Source organism: Cololabis saira, chromosome 23 (genome assembly GCF_033807715.1).
Source record: "Cololabis saira isolate AMF1-May2022 chromosome 23, fColSai1.1, whole genome shotgun sequence".
Classification (NCBI taxonomy): domain Eukaryota; kingdom Metazoa; phylum Chordata; class Actinopteri; order Beloniformes; family Belonidae; genus Cololabis; species Cololabis saira.
In genome coordinates, this window is record NC_084609.1 from 4,791,662 (window position 1) to 4,814,800 (window position 23,139).

At 40.5% G+C, this 23,139-nt stretch overlaps 1 protein-coding gene across 1 annotated transcript in view; it reads left to right on the forward strand.

Annotated features, from left to right (window-relative positions):
* LOC133424563 (collagen alpha-1(VII) chain-like) overlaps positions 1–23,139 on the forward strand; it is a 155,884-nt gene that overhangs the window by 44,814 nt on the left and 87,931 nt on the right. The window contains 11 exon segments of the mRNA XM_061715238.1: positions 2,034–2,192; positions 5,865–5,978; positions 8,147–8,296; positions 11,946–12,083; positions 12,357–12,503; positions 14,821–14,940; positions 15,288–15,434; positions 17,768–18,019; positions 19,169–19,308; positions 19,701–19,824; positions 22,636–22,779. Coding sequence (XP_061571222.1) covers positions 2,034–2,192; positions 5,865–5,978; positions 8,147–8,296; positions 11,946–12,083; positions 12,357–12,503; positions 14,821–14,940; positions 15,288–15,434; positions 17,768–18,019; positions 19,169–19,308; positions 19,701–19,824; positions 22,636–22,779 — 1,635 coding nt within the window.

Genomic DNA, 23,139 nt, shown 5'->3' on the forward strand with positions numbered 1-23,139 from the left:
TAACTTCTGCAACCTACATTTCCTGAAGGCAACATGACTGAGGAACGTCCCCCGCCTTCTCTGTTCTGCTGTCACTCATGATGCCACGCCCCTCTCAGTTGATGCCACGCCCCCCACGCCAGATCCGGGCCAAAAGTCTGAACCTGAAAAAAAAATTTGAAACTGAAAAAAAAGAAGTGAAACTGAAAAAAAAAGATGTGAAACTGAAAAAAAAAGACGTGAAACTGAAATAAAAAGATTTGAAACTGAAAAAAAGATCTGATACTGAAAAAAATAAAATTGAAACTGTAAAAAAGAAATTTCGGGTTCAAATTTTTTTTTCAAATTAGCAAAACTTTTGGCCTTGATTTGGCTCCATAGCTAATAAAATCCTGGAATATTCTGGAAGTTTTCAAAATGTTTCTTTAGTAGTTTTTGAAAACAAAGGTTTGATTCAAACCGTGTATCAGGTGAACCAATAAACATGAAAGTTAGTATAAGTCAATACAGATTTATTTTGCATTGATCATTTAGTCTATCAATTAATTAGGTTCATATTTGTGACAAATGTAGCCGTGACCCCCGTTCACCCAATCTGTTTGGTCTTATTAATGTCCCGTCCCCAGCAAAAAGTGTACTGTACATGCAGGTTATGCTGTTATATCGTCCCTACCAATGTTGAGACCAAACCTACGCCCTTGGGGAAAGGGGTTCATCAAAGTTGAGGGGCAGGCCGTCACCTCTGCAGGCGGCAGTCGTTGAATTGCACAACAAACTCTGCTTTCCTGTAATGAAAATAAAAATGGATTTGGAGTGAAGATCGGGGTACATTTTCTAAAGTTTTGGTTTCAGCAGAGCCTAAAGGGGAAATTCTGGGGTTTTGAATACTATTTAAGACATTGGTCCTTGGGGTTATATAGTTGCACCGTTTGGCAGATTTAATTTTTATATGCCCCTATTCAGGTCTAGCATGCTTAAATTCAGTAACTTTCTGTATGTGTTTGAATTTTGACGTGTGAACGCTGCATACAACTTGAATTTTGTAAGTTAAAAATAGCTGGACTCTTAGTATGATGTGTATTTGTCTAGACTGCTACACTCAGGACAAATAAAAGCATACATTTTTAATTAAATGAAACTGCAACTGTTAATCCAAATAAAGTAAATGCAACATTTAAAAGAAAGAAAGAAAGAAAGAAAGAAAGAAAGAAAGAAAGAAAGAAAGAAAGAAAGAAAGAAAGAAAGAAAGAAAGAAAGAAAGAAAGAAAGAAAGAAAGAAAGAAAGAAAGAAAGAAAGAAAGAAAGAAAGAAATACCTGTTGTGCTACCAGAGGTGTCTTCAGTATTCACATTCATTACTCAGGTAGAAGTATAGATACTAGAGTTTAAAAATACTCCTGTAGAAGTTGAAGTATCAACTCAAGTTTTTTACTCAAGTAAAAGTATAAAAGTACTGGTTTCAAAACTACTTAAAGTATAAAAGTAAAAGTAATGTAAGGGGGTAAAAAGCCATTAAGGACAAAAGCCATTGAAAATGAATGCATCTTAGTATAATGCAAATATATTAAAGAAGCATATATGTGTACTATTGAGCATTAACATGTGTTTCAGAGAGCAGCAGATATGATGACTAGTTGCCTATAAGTATTGTTATGGTGCAAAAAGTCAAACTTCAGAGGCATGTTATCATTTATCCTAACCTTTATTGGAATGTACATCCAAGTTTAGTTGCAGGAATCTGAGGGAACGGATGTAAGAACAAAACTGGACAAGAACATCTGAAACAACCACAACCAAATTCACTCTTAAATCTTAATTTAACTGGATAGTTTTTATTAAAGGCCAAAATGAAATAGAGTAACGAGGCTGTTTTTAAAATGTAAAGAGTAAAAAGTACAGATAATTGTGTGAAAATGTAAGGAGTAAAAGTAAAAAGTCATCTGAAAAATAATTACTCCAGTGAAGTATAGATAACCAAAATTTCTACTTAAGTAAGGTAACAAAGTATTTGTACTTCATTACTTGACACCTCTGTGTACCACTGCTGTTTTTCAGAGTTTGTGGGCCGGGATCGTCCCAGGCAGTTGGCTCTGAACGGCAGCATCACAGAGTACCAGCTGAAGAACGTGGCCCATGATACGGAGTACGTCCTGACTCTGTACGTGCTGTTTGGATCGTTGGTTGGACCTGGAATCTCTGGAACCTTCAAAACCTGTGAGTATTTTAGTTTTTGTCTGGACTAGACGCTACAGTCCACTTCAGGAGAGGACACGGGAGTGCAGTGGATTAGGGGACCTATTCTGAAAACCAGGTTTTCTCTTGCTTTAACATATATAAAGTGGTCTCCCCTCAGCCTGCCAACTCAGAGAAGGAGGAAAAGCAACCAAATTCTGCAGTGTCTGTACAGCCGCCCGGATGAGCCGTCCAGTGTCACGTGGATCCACGAGCTGTTCAGATTCTGCTCGTTACGTAACGACGATGCGTGAAACCACAACTAACTCTGGCTGGAACAACAACAACTCCGCCAGTCGAAATGTCAAGAAAAAAGTCGAAATGTTGAGAAAAAAGTCGAAATGTCGAAATTAATGTTGAAGTACAATTTCGAGAAAAAAAGTCAAAATGTCGATAAAAGTCAAAATGTCGAGAAAAAAGTTGAAATTTCGAGAAAAAAAGTTGAAATGTCAGGTAAAAAAGTCGAAATTTCGAGAAAAAAGTCAATGTCGAACAAAAAAATTCGAAATTTCGAGAAAAAAGTCAAAATGACGAGAAAAAAAGTTGAAATTTCGAGAAAAAAGTTGAAATGTTGAGAAAAAAAGTTGAAATGTTGAGCAAAAAAGTTGAATTTTCGAGGAAAAAGTCGAAATGTCGAGCAAAAAATTTGAAATTTCGAGAAAAAAGTTGAAATGTTGAGAAAAAAAGTTGAAATGTTGAGCAGGTTTTTTCTTGCTTTAACATATATAAAGTGGTCTCCCCTCAGCCTGCCAACTCAGAGAAGGAGGAAAGCAACCAAATTCTGCAGTGTCTGTACAGCCGCCCGGATGAGCCGCCCAGTGTCACGTGGATCCACGAGCCGTTCAGATTCTGCTTGTTACGTAACGACGATGCGTGAAACCACAACTAACTCTGGCCGGAACAACAACAACTCCGCCAGCCGAAATGTTGAGAAAAAAGTCGAAATGTCGAGAAAAAAGTTGAAATTTCGAGAAAAAAAGTTGAAATGTCAGGTAAAAAAGTCGAAATTTCGAGAAAAAAGTCAAAATGTCGAACAAAAAAATTTGAAATTTCGAGAAAAAAGTCAAAATGACGAGAAAAAAAGTAGAAATTTCGAGAAAAAAGTTGAAATGTTGAGAAAAAAAGTTGAAATGTTGAGAAAAAAAGTTGAAATGTTGAGCAAAAAAGTTGAAATGTTGAGCAAAAAAGTTGAAATTTCGAGAAAAAAGTCGAAATGTCGAGAAAAAAAGTTGAAATTTCGAGAAAAAAGTTGAAATGTTGAGAAAAAAAGTTGAAATGTTGAGCAAAAAAGCTGAAATTTTGAGAAAAAAGTCGAAATGTCAAGCAAAAAATTCAAAATTTCGAAAAAAAAGTCGACATTTCGAGATTAAAGGGGACCTATTATGAAAAACAGGTTTTTTCTTGCTTTAACATATATAAAGTGGTCTCCCCTCAGCCTGCCAACTCAGAGAAGGAGGAAAGCAACCAAATTCTGCAGTGTCTGTACAGCCGCCCGGATGATCCATCCAGTGTCACGTGGATCTACGAGCCGTTCAGATTCTGCTCGTTACGTAACGACGATGTGTGAAACCACAACTAACTCTGGCCGGAACAACAACTCCGCCAGCCGAAATGTCGAGAAAAAAGTCGAAATGTCGAGAAAAAAGTCGAAATGTCGAAATTAATGTTGAAGTACAATTTTGAGAAAAAAAGTCAAAATGTCGATAAAAGTCAAAATGTCGAGAAAAAAGTTGAAATTTCGAGAAAAAAAGTTGAAATGTCAGGTAAAAATGTCTAAATTTCAAGAAAAAAGTCAAAATGTCGAACAAAAAAATTCGAAATTTCGAGAAAAAAGTCAAAATGACGAGAAAAAAAGTTGAAATTTCGAGAAAAAAGTTGAAATTTTGAGAAAAAAAGTTGAAATGTTGAGCAAAAAAGTTGAAATGTTGAGCAAAAAAGTTGAAATTTCGAGAAAAAAGTCGAAATGTCGAGAAAAAAAGTTGAAATTTCGAGAAAAAAGTTGAAATGTTGAGAAAAAAAGTTGAAATGTTGAGCAAAAAAGCTGAAATTTTGAGAAAAAAGTCGAAATGTCGAGATTAAAGGGGACCTATTATGAAAAACAGGTTTTTTCTTGCTTTAACATATATAAAGTGGTCTCCCCTCAGCCTGCCAACTCAGAGGAGGAAAGCAACCAAATTCTGCAGTGTCTGTACAGCCGCCCGGATGAGCCGTCCAGTGTGATGTTTCTTCTACGAGCCGTTCAGATTCTGCTCCCGTCGTTACGTAACCAAAATGCAAACCACGCCCACAACTATAAAACCATGTAACTGCAACAGCGTCCGACTATCGTAGCACTGCGTGACATTGGACGCTCTCTGTCCATCTCGCTCCAGCAGCTGCCACTTTATTGAGGTTTTTGTAGTGAAATGAGGAGGAATCATAGAGATAACTTCTCATTTCAACTAACTGGATCAGCCGTTCCTCATCCATGACTGTTTCCTACAGCGCTTTCAACCGGCTTTCAACGCGAGCGACAGGAAGAAAATAGAAGCAGGACGTCCGACAAATGTTCAGCTTAAAACGGTTACAGTCCAATAGAAAATAAAGCAAATGGATGGATGGAATTGATTTTGTCGCTGACGCTCGCTCGCATCGCATGCAGTTATGACTCGGTTATCACTCCGCCGGCCGGAGCTTCCGCCATTTTTTCGTAGCGGTGTATCGCGTCATTCAGGCAGCCAATCAGCACAGTGCTCATTATCATAGCCCCGCCCACTCAGAATCCTGCATAGATAATGAGGTTTAGTGGTGGGTATTGGGAAGGACCTCAGGATACGATACGCATCGCGATACTTGAGCTGCGATACGATAGAATATTGCGATATCCCGATTATGCGATATATCGCGATATTCTACATAGTTCACCGAAAAATTTAAAAATGCATTACACATCTTAAAATCCAAGTTGTATATAAGTACATCAGATGATAGTGATAATTCATTGGACAAACTGAGTCAAAACAATGTAATTCAAACTTTCCATTTTAATATGCAACATATTTGCATGAAAAAACACACTGAAACACAATAAAAAGTGCAGCGTGCATTATTCTTAGATACAAAATACTCAAAATAAAATGCAGTGTCTCACCCACACTGAAATTGAAATCACAAAAATACAGTACAGCTAGGGGTGGGCAAAAATATTGATATATTATATACAATATTACATTACAATTAATTACAATATATCGCGATACATACGTTGAATATCGATATCGTATCGGGAGACTATGTATCGCGATATATTGCCGTATCAATATTTTTGCCCACCCCTAATGAGGTTAGAAACGGTAAAGATAAAGACATGGTTTAGAGGCCGAATTTCTAATATATTTCGCAAAAACAATCAAAAGCTTGCTTTTAAGACATTCAAGGCCTGTTTAAAATAGGTATTAGATGCCATAATAGGTCCCCTTTAAGCCACAGCCTTTTGGGTATTGTTGTAATGTTTAATAGTACAAAAGGTCCAGGTGTGATAAATGGGATTAAAGAAGGTAAATTATACAATTTTTAAACAAAACCTTATGTCTTAATGTAATAATCAACTGTACATCTACAAAAAAAACCTAACAGTTCTTGCTTAAAGTTGTTTTATTTCCTTCATTTCCTCAGCTCCTTTGGGTTATGTGTCCAACTTCAAGGTGACGTCCTACACCAGTTCCTCCATAGATGTTGAGTGGAGTCCCATTGTTGGAGCTACGGAGTACAAACTGTCCTGGGACACAGGTGACGACCTTAATAATATCTTAATAATGTCTTAACGTTATGACCCAGCAGGGTGCACTGCAACAACTCTAAATCTTAACAAGAATATTTGTCTTATTTCTAGTTAAAATGTCTAATCCTTCTTCCTTTCCTCTTTTCCTCCTTTTTTACCCTCCTTTACTCCTTTTTCTTCCTACCTCCCTTTCGTCATTCGTTCCTTTATTACCTTTTTTGCTTTTCCTTCCTTCTTTACTTATTTTATCCATTCCTTCCTTCTTCCCTCCCTTCTTTCTTTCCTTTTCTCCATTATTTCCTTCCTTTCTCCCTTACTTCCATCTTTTCTCCCTTCCTTACTCCCTTTCCTACTTCCTTCCTTCTTTCCTTCTTTTCTCCTTTCTCCCTTCCTTCCATCTTTTCTCCCTTCATTACTCCCTTTCCTACTTCCTTCCTTCTTTCCTTCTTTCCTCCCTTCCATCGTTTCTCCCTTCTTTATTCTCTTTCCTACTTCCTTCCTTCTTTCCTTTCTTTCTCCCTTCCTTCCATCTTTTCTCCCTTCCTTGCTCCCTTTCCTAATTCCTCCCTTCTTTCCTTCTTTTCTCCCTTCTCCCTTCCTTCCATCTTTCCTCCCTTCCATCTTTCCTCCCTTCCATCTTTTCTCTCTTCCTTACTCCCTTTCCTACTTCCTTTCTTCCTTCCATCTTTTCTCCCATCTTTCCTCCCTTCCATCTTTTCTCTCTTCCTCACTCCCTTTCCTACTTTCTCCCTTCCTTCCATCTTTTCTCCCTTCCTTATTCCCTTTCCTAATTCCTTCCTTCTTTCCTTCTTTTCTCCTTTCCTTACTCCCTTTCCTACTTCCTTCCTTCCTTCCATCTTTTCTCCCTTCCTTACTCCCTTTCCTACTTCCTTCCTTCTTTCCTTCTTTCCTCCCTTCCATCGTTTCTCCCTTCTTTATTCTCTTTCCTACTTCCTTCCTTCTTTTCTCCTTTCTCCCTTCCTTCCATCTTTTCTCCCTTCCTTACTCCCTTTCCTACTTCCTTCCTTCTTTCCTTCTTTTCTCCCTTCTTTCCTCCCTTCCATCGTTTCTCCCTTCTTTATTCTCTTTCCTACTTCCTTCCTTCTTTTCTCCTTTCTCCCTTCCTTCCATCTTTTCTCCCTTCCTTACTCCCTTTCCTACTTCCTTCCTTCTTTCCTTCTTTTCTCCCTTCTTTCCTCCCTTCCATCGTTTCTCCCTTCTTTATTCTCTTTCCTACTTCCTTCCATCTTTTCTTCCTTCCATCTTTTCTCCCTTCCTCACTCCCTTTCCTAATTCCTCCCTTCTTTCCTTCTTTTCTCCTTTCTCCATTCCTTCCATCTTTTCTCCCTTCTTTCCTTCCTTCCATCTTTTCTCCCTTCCTTACTCCCTTTCCTACTTCCTTCCTTCTTTCCATCTTTTCTCCCTTCTTTCCTCCCTTCCATCTTTTCTCTCTTCCTCACTCCCTTTCCTACTTTCTTCCTTCTTTCCTTCTTTTCTCCTCTCTCCCTTCCTTCCATCTTTTCTCCCTTCCTTACTCCGTTTCCTACTTCCTTCCTTCTTTCCTTCTTTTCTCCTTTCTCCCTTCCTTCCATCTTTCCTCCCTTCCATCTTTTCTCCCTTCTTTATTCTCTTTCCTACTTCCTTCCATCTTTCCTCCCTTCCATCTTTTCTCTCTTCCTTACTCCCTTTCCTACTTCCTCCCTTCCTTCCATCTTTTCTCCCTTCCTTATTCCCTTTCCTAATTCCTTCCTTCTTTCCTTCTTTTCTCCTTTCTCCCTTCCTTCCATCTTTCCTCCCTTCCATCTTTTCTCCCTTCTTTATTCTCTTTCCTACTTCCTTCCATCTTTCCTCCCTTCCATCTTTTCTCTCTTCCTTACTCCCTTTCCTACTTCCTCCCTTCCTTCCATCTTTTCTCTCTTCCTTACTCCCTTTCCTACTTCCTTCCTTCTTTTCTACTTTCTTCCTTACTTCCTTCCTTCATTCCTTCTTTTCTCCCTTCACCGTCCCTTGACCCAAAGACAGCACAAGGGTTAAGTGTAACGAGATTTTTTTACTAAAAATTAGACATTTTAACTAGAAATAAGTTTTTGCAGTGTGCTGCTGCAGCTCCTGTTAGATGATATACTTACATTGTAAAAAGAAACTAAACAAACCGTGTCTATGTGCATCCTGACAGATGATAAGCCGCCCCAGTCCCAGTATCTGGACCGCAGCGTCCTCTCCCACCGGATCCCAGACCTGAACCCGCGGTCCACGTACACGGTCACCATCCGTGCCGTTTACGGCAACTCGGAGGGGCCAGAAATCTCCCTGTCTCAGCTCACAGGTACAGAGCGGATGTGAGGTGTCAGCTAGTTTCATTAATCATGATTCATCTTCTGATTTAAATAGCTCTGCGTAGCCGTACACTCATTATAATTAGATTGGAGAGAAGATGGAAGAAGAAGTTCCTCCTCCCGCGTCGTGGACGCTCCGTGGTGTCCTGGTTTGACTGACGCGTCGTGTACTTTAGCCTCCCTGTTTTAACCACAGCTGCTGTCACTTGGACTACGTGTCACTGCGTCCGAGTTAGCGGGGTTGCTATCATTTTTATCCCTGTCACTGTCGAAGTAAATGTGTAACAGCAAAGACCCAAGAGTGAAATGATAGGGTATGTGAACCTCGTTGGATTTTACAGATAATCTTCCAGTTTTTATGCATCGTGGCTTGAATAAAGTTGAGTACGAATTTAAATGTGAATTCAGGTTCTCCTGGGATGCATAAACTGAATTTGGAAAGCAAATTAATTCCCACTTGCTTTCCAAATCTTTTCATGAATTCCTTACAGCCAACTCTCAGGTCCATTCTTACAACACTAGACACAGTAATAAACTTCATCCCCCTTTTTGTCGCACTACACACACCCAGTTTTTCTTTTGCTTATAGAGGCTCCTTAATCTGGAATTCCTATCAGTTCATTGTTGAATCATCCTCTTCTATCAAAATGTTTAAGTTAAGACTTAAAAATATTCTGTTAAATCAAAACTCTTAAACGTTTATTTTACAGTATGTTAGATGTGGATTATTTGTCACGTCTTGGGGTAAGGTGTGGACCCAAACGCAGGAGAGCAGGAGGCGGGAGGCAGGAGTCGGCAAAAAAAATAGGATTTATTTAACAAAAGGGGAAAAACAAAGCGCTGCTTGGCAGGATCAAAACAAACTAAAGGGATCAAAAAACTTGGAGGAAGAACATGGCAGGAAACATGAGGAACAAAACAGTACGGTCCGACAGGGAACGACAAGACCAGATATACACAGGGGATAACGAGACACGACGAGGGTCTTGGCGTGGGAACTTGGCGTGACACGGGGACTTGGCTTGGCTGCGGGGGAACCCGGGTCCGGGGCGCTGGCTGCGGGGGGTCCGGGACCATCATCGGAGCAGGGGCTGATGCGTCCGGGACCACCACCGACGATGCGCCCGAGACCACCGCCGGAACGGTGGCTAGCTGGGGCTGACGTCGACGCCGTCGCTCCAGAGCCTGGATGCTCCGGGGCCCACCCCGAGCCAGGCGTGTTCCCCAGAAGGGGGACTTCTCAAACAACCTCCTGTTTTCCCAGAGGGAAATCCATTCTCCCGCTGGGTCCATTTGTGGTCGGACCATTCTGTCACGTCTAGGGGTAAGGTGTATGGAGCCAAATCAGGGCCAAAAGTTTTGCTAATTTGAAAATAAAATTTGAACCTGAAATTTTTTTTTTACAGTTTCAGTTTTGTTTTTTTCAGTATCAGATCTTTTTTTCAGTTTCAAATCTTTTTATTTCAGTTTCAAATCTTTTTTTCAGTTTCAAATCTTTTTTTTTCAGTTTCACGTCTTTTTTTTTTCAGTTTCACATCTTTTTTTTTCAGTTTCACTTCTTTTTTTTCAGTTTCACATCTTTTTTTTTTCAGTTTCACTTCTTTTTTTTCAGTTTCACATCTTTTTTTTTCAGTTTCACTTCTTTTTTTTTCAGTTACAAATTTTTTTTTCAGGTTCAGACTTTTGGCCCGGATCTGGCGTGGGGGGGCGTGGCATCAACTGAGAGGGGCGTGGCATCATGAGTGACAGCAGAACAGAGAAGGCGGGGGACGTTCCTCAGTCATGTTGCCTTCAGGAAACGTAGGTTGCAGAAGTTATCAGTAGAAGTATGATTCAACACTGTATAAACACCATATTCACGTGATTGGCAGTGGAAAAAACTGATATTAGTGACACATTTCTGTTTGAAAGGCTGTTTTAGACCGTAATTGGCACCAATCGCAGTATAAAAGCAATAAACTATGCCAGACTGTACAGTTCAACAGCCACACTTTAAAGTTTGACATTTCCCACTTCTACATACTACCAAGTCTGTCTAAAGCAGCGGTCTAAAACAGCTTTTTAAACAGAAATGTGTCACTAGTATCCGTTTTTTCCACTGCCAATCACGTGAATATAGTGTATATACAGTGTTGAATCATTCTTCTACTGATAACTTCTGCAACCTACGTTTCCTGAAGGCAACATGACTGAGGAACGTCCCCCGCCTTCTCTGTTCTGCTGTCACTCATGATGCCACGCCCCTCTCAGTTGAGGCCACGCCCCCCACGCCAGATCCGGGCCAAAAGTCTGAACCTGAAAAAAAAATTTGTAACTGAAAAAAAAAGAAGTGAAACTGAAAAAAAAAGATGTGAAACTGAAAAAAAAAGACGTGAAACTGAAAAAAAAAAGATTTGAAACTGAAAAAAAGATTTGAAACTGAAATAAAAAGATTTGAAACTGAAAAAAAGATCTGATACTGAAAAAAATAAAACTGAAACTGTAAAAAAAAAATTTCAGGTTCAAATTTTATTTTCAAATTAGCAAAACTTTTGGCCCTGATTTGGCTCCATACAGGTGTGGACCCAAACGCAGACAGGGTGCTTGCGCAAGTCTTGAAAGTCTTAATAAGTATGGAATTTTGAAACACTGTTTTCCAGACCTTGAAAAGTCTTGAATTTTGTGTGAAAGTCTTAATAAAGTATGGGGAAAAAATGTATGGTAGAATTATACAGTATGCTCAAAGGCATTGTGAAAATGTGAAATTCATGTACTTGTGATTTTCATGTTTTGAAACGTTTTCATCAGTAAAAACATAATTTACTGTGAATAATGCATTCGTTGAATACTAGGCTATAGAAAATTCTAACAAACATTTCTAATAAACACAATTGGTACAATCTTAACCAATGAAGTAGGCAGTGGGCACACAAGTATACAAGTACGTAAAGTTAAGGTCTTGGGAAAAAAAATATCAGTTTTAAAAAGGTCTGGGAAAAGTCTGGAATTTTAATTTGGAAAAAGAGCAAGCACCCTGCGCAGAAGAGCAGGAGGCGGGAGGCGGGAGTCGGCAAAAAATAGGATTTATTTAACAAAAGGGGAAAAACAAAGCGATGCTTGGCAGGATCAAAACAAACTAAAGGGATCAAAAAGGAGGAAGAACGTGGCAGGAAACATGAGGAACAAAACAGTACGTTCCGACAGGGAACAAGGGAATGACAAGACCAGATATACTCAGGGGATAACGAGACATGACGAGACACAGGTGCAGACAATCAGGGCAGATGGGACACAGGCGGGGCAAAACAGAAACTGAAAGCTGGGGGGAATGTCAAACCCTGACATTATTACCATACATACTCTCATGTTTTAGTTTTTTGCGTTCCCTGCTGATGTTGTTTGCTTTCTTATTGTCTGTTGTTATAGCTTCTTGTTTATTTTGTGAATACCAGTATTATTGTTGTTGTTAATTTATTTGTCAATTCTTTCATTTCCTTGGGGAGATGCTTTTTATAAGCCCGTACAGGGTTTTTTAAGCTCTCCCACACATATTATTTTTGGCTGTTAGTTGTTGTTTTTGTTTTTCTCTTTTATGGTGCAAAGAAAAAAAAGAAAGAAAAGAATCACCTGGCAGTGTTTTTATTATTTTCTTCCTCTCAGCTGCGGTCTCGGACTCTGGGCCGATCCAGGCCGTGAGTGGGGTGAAAGTCGTGGACATTGGGGTAAACTCCTTCACCCTGTCCTGGAAGAAAACACCAGGGGTTTCTGGGTACAAAATCTCCTGGGTGCCCTTCCTTGGTAAGCGCAGATACATCCTTGCACAAATTAATAAATGCTTCATTTCTTCTTACATCACACTTGTTGTTCTTCATTTGTCGCTGTGGGATTTTTAGCAAATATCTAAGTGATATTTTTTCCCCAATTTAAACAGCTTGTTGCTTCCATTTTTAACATAATGAAAACAACATTCCTAATTTTCCCTTCTGTGGCTCATTGCTTTAGTGTTTCGGCTGTTTAACTCATCGTTACTGTGCTTTGTTTCTTTATCTTTTTAAATATTCCCCGCTCCAGGAGGTAACGAGAAGTCCCAAGTGGTGTCTGCGTCTTCCACCTCCTTCACCATCCTGCAGCTGCAGCAGAGCTCGGCTTATAAGATCCAGGTTTCCCCCATCGTGGGCAGCAGAGAGGGGGGCCCGGTCCTGGTCACCGCTCGCACCCGTGAGTTTGTTTCACACACATATTCAATTCAATTCAATTCAATTCAATTTTATTCAATTTTATTTGAATAGCGTCTAATACAGGCGTCGGCAACCCAAAATGTTGAAAGAGCCATATTGGACCAAAAACACAAAAAACTAATATGTCTGGAGCCGCAAAAAATGAAAAGTCTTGTATAAGCCTTAGAATGAAGACAACACATGCTGCATGTATCTATATTAGTTATAACTGGAGGAAGATTTTTATTTTCATTATGCACTTCGAGAAAAAAGTCGAAATTTCGAGAAAAAAGTCGAAATGTCAAGATTAATGTTGAAGTACAATCTTGAGAAAAAAGTCGAAATGTCGAGAAAAAAGTCAATGTCGAAAAAAGTCAAAATTTCGAGAAAAAAGTCGAAATGTGGAGAAAAACTCAAAATGTCGAGGAAATAGTGAAAATTTCATGAAAAAACTCAAAATGTTGAGAAAAAAGTCAAAATGTCGAGATTAAAAAGGAAAGGAAAAAGGAAGAAAAAAGAGAAAAACAGGAAAAAAAAGAATAAAAAAAAGAGAAAAAAAATTTTAAAAAAAAGATCAAAAACTTTTGAAAAAGCTCCAGGGAGCCGCTAGGGCGGCACTAAAGAGCCGCATGTGGCTCTAGAGCCGCGGGTTGCCGACCCCTGGTCTAATACAACAGATGTTGTCTCTAGACGCTTTACAGAGACCCAGAACATGACCCCCGAGCAGTTATTACATAAACAATGGCAGGTAAAAACTCCCCTAGTGGGAGAAAAGCCTTAAGCCAAACAGTGGCAAGGAAAAACTCCCCTTTAGGAGGAAGAAACCTTGAGCAGGACCAGGCTCATAAGGGGGGACCCTCCTGCCGAGGGCCAGACTGGTGGGTCAGGGACGGCAACAGCACAGCAGGCAGGTGGAAGCAGCAACGGGATGACCAGGGGTGGGGACCGCAGGCCAGCACGCAGCTCCCGAAGCTCCGGCCCAATCAGCAAGTCCCAGGTTGGGGTGCAGGGTCGGGGAAAGGTTGAGAAGGGGCAGGGCCAGGGAGAGGAGTCTTGACGGACAAATCTCTCCCCTGCCTGACCGGGCCGGTACCCTGCCCCTCACTCCCACACTGCAGGATCCGGTGTTGTGCATTCAGAGAGGCTCTTCGCCACCGGCAGAGGATGCTGCACCATGTACAAAAGAGAAAAAAGAAAAGGGGGGCCAGCACAAGAAACTACAGGAGCGATGGACAAAAATTATATCTATGAGATACTTATAATAAATAAAAATGGAAATGGAGAAGAGAGGAAGGGAAAAGGAGAGGAGAAGAAGGGTGAGAGGCACCGCCCAGTGGATCATGTCGGTGCCCCCCTGCAGCATAAGCCTATAGCAGCATATCTACCACCAAGCTATATTTGAGACTAACTATTATAGTCTTGTTCTATGGCTGCAACTATGACTACTGACTCTAACACACTAGAGTTTACACTACCTAGAGATTTACCAACACCAGCTAGAGGTTTACTAAACACTAACTATAGGCTTTACTAAACAGAAAGGTTTTAAGTTTAGTTTTAAAGGTGGAGGTGGTGTCAGCCTCCTTAACCCAGATTGGAAGTTGGTTCCATAGTAGTGTTGCCTGATAGCAGAACGCCTGCCCTCCAAATCTACATTTGGATACTCTAGGAACTAGGAGTAAACCTGCACTCTGAGAGCGGAGAGCTCTGCCAGGAACATAAGGCACTATCAGGTCTTGCAAATAATGCGGAGCTAAGCCGTTTTAGGCTTTATATGCAAGTAATACAATTTTAAATTGGATTCTGAATTTTACAGGTAGCCAATGGAGCGACGCTAACACTGGAGAGACGTGGTCTCTCCTGCTGATTCCTGTCAGTACTCGTGCTGCTGCATTCTGGATCAGCTGGAGCCTATTCAGCAAATTACTTGGACATCCTGCTAACAACACATCACAGTAATCCAGTCTAGAAGATACAAACGCATGAACTAGTTTTTTTAGAGTTACACAGCCGGGGAGGAATCCTTGATCCTCCTGAATCCAGGATTCAATGGTCACCTGGACTCTCTGCAACAGCACCCCTGCAGAGAGTTTATGCATCCCAGGAGAAGCTGAATCCTCTGTAGTTAGAACACAACCTCTAGAAGATCAAATTATTATCAGAATAAACGGTTTTCAGTTAGAGACGTTTCTGTCCTTCAACATTCTTCAAGGTTTGGTGAATATATCAAACACAGTCCTTGACTTAATTTGACCTGGTTTCTCTCCTGATGTTGCAACACTTGCGTCTGTGTGTGTGTGTGTGTGTGTGTGATTCAGTGGATCTGCCAAAAGTGGAGGGATTTGTTGCTCTGAACACGACCGACAGCAGCACTGTCCTGAACTGGACACGCGTGGCCGGCGTCTCTGGATACTTTCTCTCCTGGAGACACATCTCAGGTTTGTGGCGCAGCAGAACTGGGCTTTATTACTTTATTAGGTACACCTCCACCTTCATTAGGGCTTTCATTAATCAACCTCTTGTAGTTTTATGCATATTTGGGTTTAACATGTATTTAAATAAAGTTGTGTAATGTTCAAAGAGGATATTCAATGTTCAAATATACTGTCACATGAGTACGTTTTGTTGAAAAGGGAAATATGAAGATCTCACAACATATTAATGCATGAACTATCTCTGTGTAAATCCTAGTGAGCCAGTGCTTCACACAGAATAATCTTCTCACGATTAGGTTAATCATTTTGTGTAAAGATCTCTCACTCTCATGTTTCTGTGTCTCGTTCAGTGCTGGATACAAAGACGGAAACCCTGAGCCCTTCCTTCTCCTCCTTTAAGATCGGAGACCTCCTGTACGGCAGGACGTACATCTTCACCATACGACCTCTGTACGGAGAGGTGGAGGGGCCTATAAGCACCATCTATGAGAAAATATGTAAGAACTAATTTAAATGCTGTCATACAATTCCTGTGAAAGTGTCAGGATCAGTGAGGAAATCTGATATGAGAACAAAACATTCAGCTTAGATACTTTATAAGGTGTTTTTGGTACTTGGGGAAGGGTTGCTTTTTCCTTAACCCTTGTGCTGTCTTCGGGTCAAGGAAGGAAGGAAGGAAGGAAGGAAGGAAGGAAGGAAGGAAGGAAGGAAGGAAGGAAGGAAGGAAGGAAGGAAGGAAGGAAGGAAGGAAGGAAGGAAAGGAGAAAACAAGGAAAGAAGGAAGGAAGGGAGAGAAGAGGAAGGGAAAAAGAAGGAAGGAAGGAAGGAAGGAAGGAAGGAAGGAAGGAAGGAAGGAAGGAAGGAAGGAAAGAAAGAGGAAGGGAAACAAGAAGGAAGAAAGGAAGGAAGGAAGGAAGGAAAAAGGAAGGAAGGAAGGAAGGAAGGGAGAAAACAAGGAAAGAAGGAAGGAAGGAAGGAAGGAAGGAAGGAAGGAAGGAAGGAAGGAAGGAAGGAAGGGAAACAAGAAGGAAGGAAGGAAGGAAGGAAGGAACGGAGAAAACAAGGAAAGAAGGAAGGGAGGGAGAAAAGAGGAAGGAAGGAAGAAAGGAAGGAAGGAAGGAAGGAAGGAAGGAAAGAGGAAGGGAAACAAGAAGGAAGGAATGAAGGAAGGAAGGAAGGAAGGAAGGAAGGAAGGAAGGAAAGAAAGAGGAAGGGAAACAAGAAGGAAGAAAGGAAGGAAGGAAGGAAGGAAGGAAGGAAGGAAGGGAGAAAACAAGGAAAGAAGGAAGGAAGGAAGGAAGGAAGGAAGGAAGGAAGGAAGGAAGGAAGGAAGGAAGGAAGGAAGGAAGGAAGGAAGGAAGGAAGGAAGGAAGGAAGGGAGAAAACAAGGAAAGAAGGAAGGGAGGGAGAAGGAAGGAAGGAAGGAAGGAAGGAAGGAAGGGAGAAAAGAAGGAAATAAGGAAGGGAGGAAGGAAGGAAGGAAGGAAGGGAGAAAGGAAGGAAGGAAGGAAGGAAGGAAAGGAGAAAACAAGGAAAGAAGGAAGGAAGGGAGAGAAGAGGAAGGGAAAAAGAAGGAAGGAAGGAAGGAAGGAAGGAAGGAAGGAAGGAAGGAAGGAAGGAAGGAAAGAAAGAGGAAGGGAAACAAGAAGGAAGAAAGGAAGGAAGGAAGGAAAAAGGAAGGAAGGAAGGAAGGAAGGGAGAAAACAAGGAAAGAAGGAAGGAAGGAAGGAAGGAAGGAAGGAAGGAAGGAAGGAAGGAAGGGAAACAAGAAGGAAGGAAGGAAGGAAGGAACGGAGAAAACAAGGAAAGAAGGAAGGGAGGGAGAAAAGAGGAAGGAAGGAAGAAAGGAAGGAAGGAAGGAAGGAAGGAAAGAGGAAGGGAAACAAGAAGGAAGGAAGGAAGGAAAGAGGAAGGGAGAAAGGAAGGAAGGAAAGAGGAAGGGAGAAAAGAAGGAAGGAAGGAAGGAAGGGAAACAAGAAGGAAGGAAGGAAGGAAGGAAGGAAGGAAGGAAGGAAGGAAGGAAAGAAGAAGGGAAGGAAGGAAGGAAGGAAGGAAGGAAGGAAAGAGGAAGGGAAACAAGAAGGAAGGAAAGAAGGAAGGAAGGAAGGAAAGAGGAAGGGAGAAAAGAAGGAAGGAAGGAAGGAAGGAAAGAGGAAGGGAAACAAGAAGGAAGGAAGGAAGGAAAGAGGAAGGAAGGAAGGAAGGAAGGAAGGAAGGAAGGAAGGAAGGAAGGAAGGAAGGAAGGAAGGAAGGAAGGAAGGAAGGAAGGAAGGAAGGAAGGAAGGAAGGAAGGAAGGAAGGAAGGAAGGAAGGAAGGAAGGGAGGGAGGGAGGGAGGGAGGGAGGGAGGGAGGGAAGGAAGGAGGGAGGGAGAATTAGTTCATTTTGACCCAAAGACAGTACAAGGGTTAAAGGAGGTTTTCTGCTCCATCAACTTCCTAAATCAGATCCTGGTTTGATGCAGGACACCAGTCAGCCACTGTTTGGCCTGTTATATGAAAACTTACGAACCTTTGAGTAGATTGTTTACATGAAACACCAGTTTGAAGTAAGGTAGGAACAACTTCACGCTGAGGAAAAGGCCTTAGCAATTACAGAATGAAAAGCTGGTTCTGAATCCATGAAAGTGCAATTAAACTCAGAGATGAAAACAGCAGAAGTTTATTTTCCCGTGTGTGTGTGTGTGTGTGTGTGTGTATCTGCATAATTCAGTGTGAATTCAGCCCTCAGATGTGTAGCTGCTGCAGTGACTCCGCTTCACCCCATAAACCCCAGGAGTTATTTATTTATTTCCCTATAAATCCGTTATGTTATGGTTCTGTGCATCTCAGTGCAGGGAGATGATCCTGTTAAAGCGGGCCAGCCTGTACAAACCACCGCGGCTCCAAACTCCATCCGTATCACGACCGGGTCCCAGTCCTCCTCCGACGGCGACGCCGTCGTCACTCCATCCGCCACAGAGGCCACCGGGCATCCAACCGCTCCGTCAACCACTAAACCCTTCACAGCTAAGACTCCGAGAGTCACTGAAGCCAAAGCTGCAGACACGTCCCTAAAGTCAAAGACAACAGCTCCACAACCAGGTATTTGGGACATGCTGGACTCTGATTGTGCATATTTAGATAAATACCGTATTTTCTGGACTATAAGCCGCTACTTTTTTCATAGGTTTTGAACCGTGCAGCTTATACAAAGGTGCGGCTATTCTGTGGATTTTTCTTCCACCACTCGGGGCGCTCTAACCGGAATTAGAATCAAAACTAAGACAAAATAAATGCAAAGAAGAATACGCTACTTCTTCTTTAGCAGATAGAAGTAGGTAGAAGCAGATTTCAAACAGATAAATAAATACCGGTTATTTTCTCTTGGTTCTGTCCCGATTTAATCAGCAAAGTTGCTGCCGTGTTAAAAGACACTGTTAGGAAAGATCTATTTAGGTACATACATGTACATCATTTAAAAAACAGAAAAAAATAGGAAAAAGAGAAAAAAAAGAGGAAAAATAAGAAAAAAGAGAAAGAAAGAGGAAAAAAGAGGAGGGAAAAGAGGAAAAAAAGAGAAGAAAAAGAGGAAAAAAGAGAAAAAATAGGAAAAAAGATTTAAAAAAAGATGGAAAAAACAAGAAGAGGAAAAAAAACGAAATAAGAGGAAAAAAAGAGAAAAAATAGGAAAAATATAGGAAAAAAAGAGAAAAAAAATAGGAAAAAGATTCGGAAAAAATAGGCAAAAAGAGGAAAAAAAAGAGGAAAAAAGAGGGGGAAAAAGAGGAAAAAAGAGAAAAAAAAGAGGAAAAAGATTGGAAAAAAAGAGAAAAAATATGAAAAAAGAGAAAAAAAAGATGAAAATAAAGAGGAAGAAATAGGAAAAAAAGAGGAAAAATAGGAAAAAAGAGGAAAAAAGAGGAAAAAAATAGGAAAAAAGAAAAAAAAAATGGAAAAAAGAGAAAAAAAAGAGGAAAAAAAGATGGAAAAAAGAGGAAAAAAGAGGCAAAAAATGTTCTGTACATGTAGTAAATATCTAATCTAACAACATAAACATCTGCAGCTTGCATATCTTTTTTTAAAAATAGAGCGGATGCGGCTTGTATGCAGGTGCGCCTTATAGTCCAGAAAATACGGTGTATATGTATATATATATATATATTTTATTTTTTTATTTATTTATTTTTTCTTGGGTCAAATGCTGTTTTAAATATCTATAATTGACACCGTTTGCACATCTCTCTGCTTCAGTGTGCGGGAAGCTGAAAGCCGACGTAGTGTTCCTGGTGGACGAGTCCTCGAGCATCGGCGTCAACAACTTCATCAAGATAAAAGACTTCATCTTCCGCGTGACCACGTACTTCCCCGTCATCGGTCCACGAGGCACACAGGTCGGTTCCTCTCTTCTCTTGGCTCCATGTCATGCTGAAGATTCAGCTTCAGGCGTAAACTTTCACAGTCTGGCTCGCAAAGTTTGTCCGCAGCAACTCAAGCTGATCTTAATTGCAGTTTTGCCCACAAGGTGAGTCTTCTGTGAAGGATGGGGTCATTAGCCGGAACGTAATGTGTTTCTTTTCACCAAATGGGCAGATTCAGACTCAAACACTGGCAGAAGGCTCGGCACCATTTGGCTCATGGTTTGTTAGGTAGGGAATGACAGGAAAGAGAGGAGGAGAGCATAGTTATTGTATCTATACTTCTCTCATAATCTTGCGCTCTGGAGGCTTAAATTAGATCAGAAAGTCGATGTGTTGATTCATGACCATGTGCAATCTCCCTTCAGGTGGCCGTGGTTCATTACAGCGACGAGCCTCGCATTGAGTTCCGTCTAAGTGACTACAAGGACAGAAACTCGGTGCTCAGGGCCGTCAGGGGGCTGCGTTACGGAGGAGGCAACACCAGGACAGGTCAGTCTCTCTCTCCGTCCACCACCTGTCACCTGATGCAGCTCATTCCTGTAAAAACTCCAGCAGCTGCCTGATCGCAGACCGTCCCCCCGTCCGGTGACCAGACAGATGCAGCGTTTAACCTCTGACGTAGTTACTGGTGTCATGTGGGACGGTGTCACATTCACGTCTTTTCTAAGTTTGTTCGTCTGCTCCTACACTATTTTCCTGTTACAGAAAAGAGCTTTAAAGCAGCACTATGTAACTTTTCCACCTTAATCTAATATTTCCAGAGTCATTGTGATGGAACATCAACTTCCAACAGGTTTAATGAACCTCTGTCATGGTCTGAGGGGTCTGTATCACCTTCACTGGCACTATGTAACTTTGAGGAGCATGGTACGAACCCTGCCACACTAAAAAACTACACATTTTTACAGCTTTGACTGCTTTACGGCATACGTCACTTCCCCCTCCTTCCCGATTCGTGGTTCAAACGAAAATGTGGAGCGCAGAGCTCAGGAGAAGCTGGTAACCCGTTACTGTGTTGTGGCTGCAGCAGCTCCACACGTAACAGACGTGGGGAAAAGACCCTAATGGTTTAACTTTTCACCGCTTTCCTGCTCGGAGGCAGAACCACGGAGGCCAAGTATCTGATATAAAAAAGAGTCGTCGGCTCGGTTGGATCGCGGCTCTAACAGGTTTATTAAACCACAAACAAACACTCACACAGACCGGGGTCGGATCATTCAAACGGGTGTTATTCCCCACTTTTCCAGCTAAACGCAGTTGCTGGCCAGCTCTCTGCGGTACGATTAACCCCAATCTTCAGATAAAACTAGTTTGTTGAGGAAAAGATATTAACTCTATTTGTAGCTGCAGAGGAAAAAAGTAATCTCACGAGGAAAACAAAAATATTGCTCACGCCTCGGAGCCTCTTCAGCATAATATAGCAGTCAAAAAAAAAGAAAAGAGAAGTAAGAGGGATACAAAACATGTTTGTATGTTGTACTATTATACTAATTTATTGATACACATGGCGAGTCAAACATTTACCAAAGCAGCTGCCAAACACTCCTAAACAAGGTAGTAAGATGTGGGTTCTGCAGAACTGCGGCAGTAAGTCCCCGTCGGAGCTCCATTCTTTAGAAGGGATTTCATATGGATCCAGACCGTTAATAATCATTATTTTCTCCATATACCACTCCCTGGCTTCCTTGTTTAAGGTATCCCGGTAAATTCCAGTTCCTTTCCAGCAGTTTAACATCTTTTTTTGCGTTCCGTCTGTTCACTTGGTGAAACAGAAAAGTAGTTTTGAAAGTCCGTCCCGTCTTATTTCATTCACTATCAAAACAAATGCACGTGACCGGGACAGGAGTTTTCCGGCAGTACGCGCTGGTGCTCATGGGAAACGTAGTGTTCTTTCTGGTAAAGCACTACCGCTTTTGTCCAAAGGAGCCGCCAAACTCAACAAAAGCTGAAAGTTACATTGTGCTGCTTTAAGGATAATTAATAGATCTGACTATTATAAACCAACAAATAATCTCTTTATTAAATATAATACTCTAAAATTCGATGATATAGCAGAGCAGAAAACTGTTCTATTTGCCTTTAAAGCCCAGCAGAAACTGCTTCCAAACTGCATTCAGGATTTGTTCCAAATAAAAGAAACCTGCTATGACCTGAGGGGGAAACTCATGTTTGAGATGAGGACAGTAAGAACAAATATTAAAAAGAGATGTACATTAATTAAGGCTAGAGAAATTTGGAATAGTTGTGACAACGACCTAAAAATGTGCAGTTCTATCTTCAAGTTTAAGGAAATGTTTAAAGAAAATATTGTAAATAATTATAAAACACTATAATTATAAAGTATATTATCAAAAAAATTCTAGAATGTGAAATATCAATTTTATATTTTTTCTTACTCATTTTTGTCTTCTTTATGTATTGTTTGTTTCCACGGAGTAAAGTTAATGCCTCATATTTAAGCTGATCATAAGATCAAGCTACGGCTTCAGCTACACCAGGGGTCGGCAACCCGCGCTCCCTAGTGGCTCCATGGAGCTTTTTCAAAAACGTTTGAACTTTTTTTTTCCTTTTTTTCTTCTTTTTTTTCCTTTTTTTCTCTTTTTTCTTTTTTTCTCTTTTTTTCTTCCTTTTTCCTTTCCTTTTTAATATCGACATTTCGACTTTTTTCTCGAAATTTGGACTTTTTTGTCGACGTTGACTTTTTTCTCAACATTTTGACTTTTTTTTCAACATTTCGACTTTTTTCTCGACATTGACTTTTTTGTCGATATTTCGATTTTTTTCTCAACATTTCGACTTTTTTCTCGATATTTCGACTTTTTTCCTCAACATTTCGACTTTTTTTTCGACATTTTGACTTTTTTCTCAAGATTGTAATTCAACATTAATCTTGACATTTTCAACTTTTTTCTAAAAAATTTGACTTTTTTCTCGACATTTCAACTTTTTCCTCAAAATGCATAATAATTCCCCCAGTTACAACTAATATAGAAACATGCAGCATGTGTTGCCTTCATTCTAAGGCTTATACAAGACTTTTCATTTTTTGCGGCTCCAGACATATTTGTTTTTTGTGTTTTTGGTCCAATATGGCTCTTTCAACATTTTGGGTTGCCGACCCCTGGTCTACACCTTTTCAGCAAAAGACACTGAAAGCCGAAATAAAGATTCATTCATTCATTCATTCATTCATTCATTCATTCATTCATTCATTCATTCATTCATTCATTCATTCATTCATTCATTCATTCATTCATTCATTCATTCATTCATTCATTCATTCCTGAAATGTGTGAGCAGGAAAGGGCATCAGCTACGTTCTGCAGGAGCTGTTCCAGGAGTCTCTGGGGATGAGGCAGGACGTGGCCCACGTCCTGGTTCTGATCACAGACGGCCGGGCCCAGGATGACGTGACGCCGCCGTCCAGAATCGCACACGCTTTGGGTTGGTGCTCATGACAATTATACTGAAGCTGTACTAAACTTTAGCTTGAGGTGGTTAAAATAGAAATACAGGACTGTCTCAGATAATTAGAATATTGTGATAAAGTTCTTTATTTTCTGTAATGCAATTAAAAAAACAAAAACGTCATACATTCTGGATTCATTACAAATCAACTGAAATATTGCAACCCTTTTATTATTTTAATATTGCCGATTATGGTTTACAGTTTAAGATTAAGATTCCCAGAATTCAAATTTTCAAATTATATAATATTCAAATTTTTTTTAAATAATAAAAGGCTTGCAATATTTCAGTTGATTTGTAATGAATCCAGAATTTATGACATTTTAGTTTTTTTAA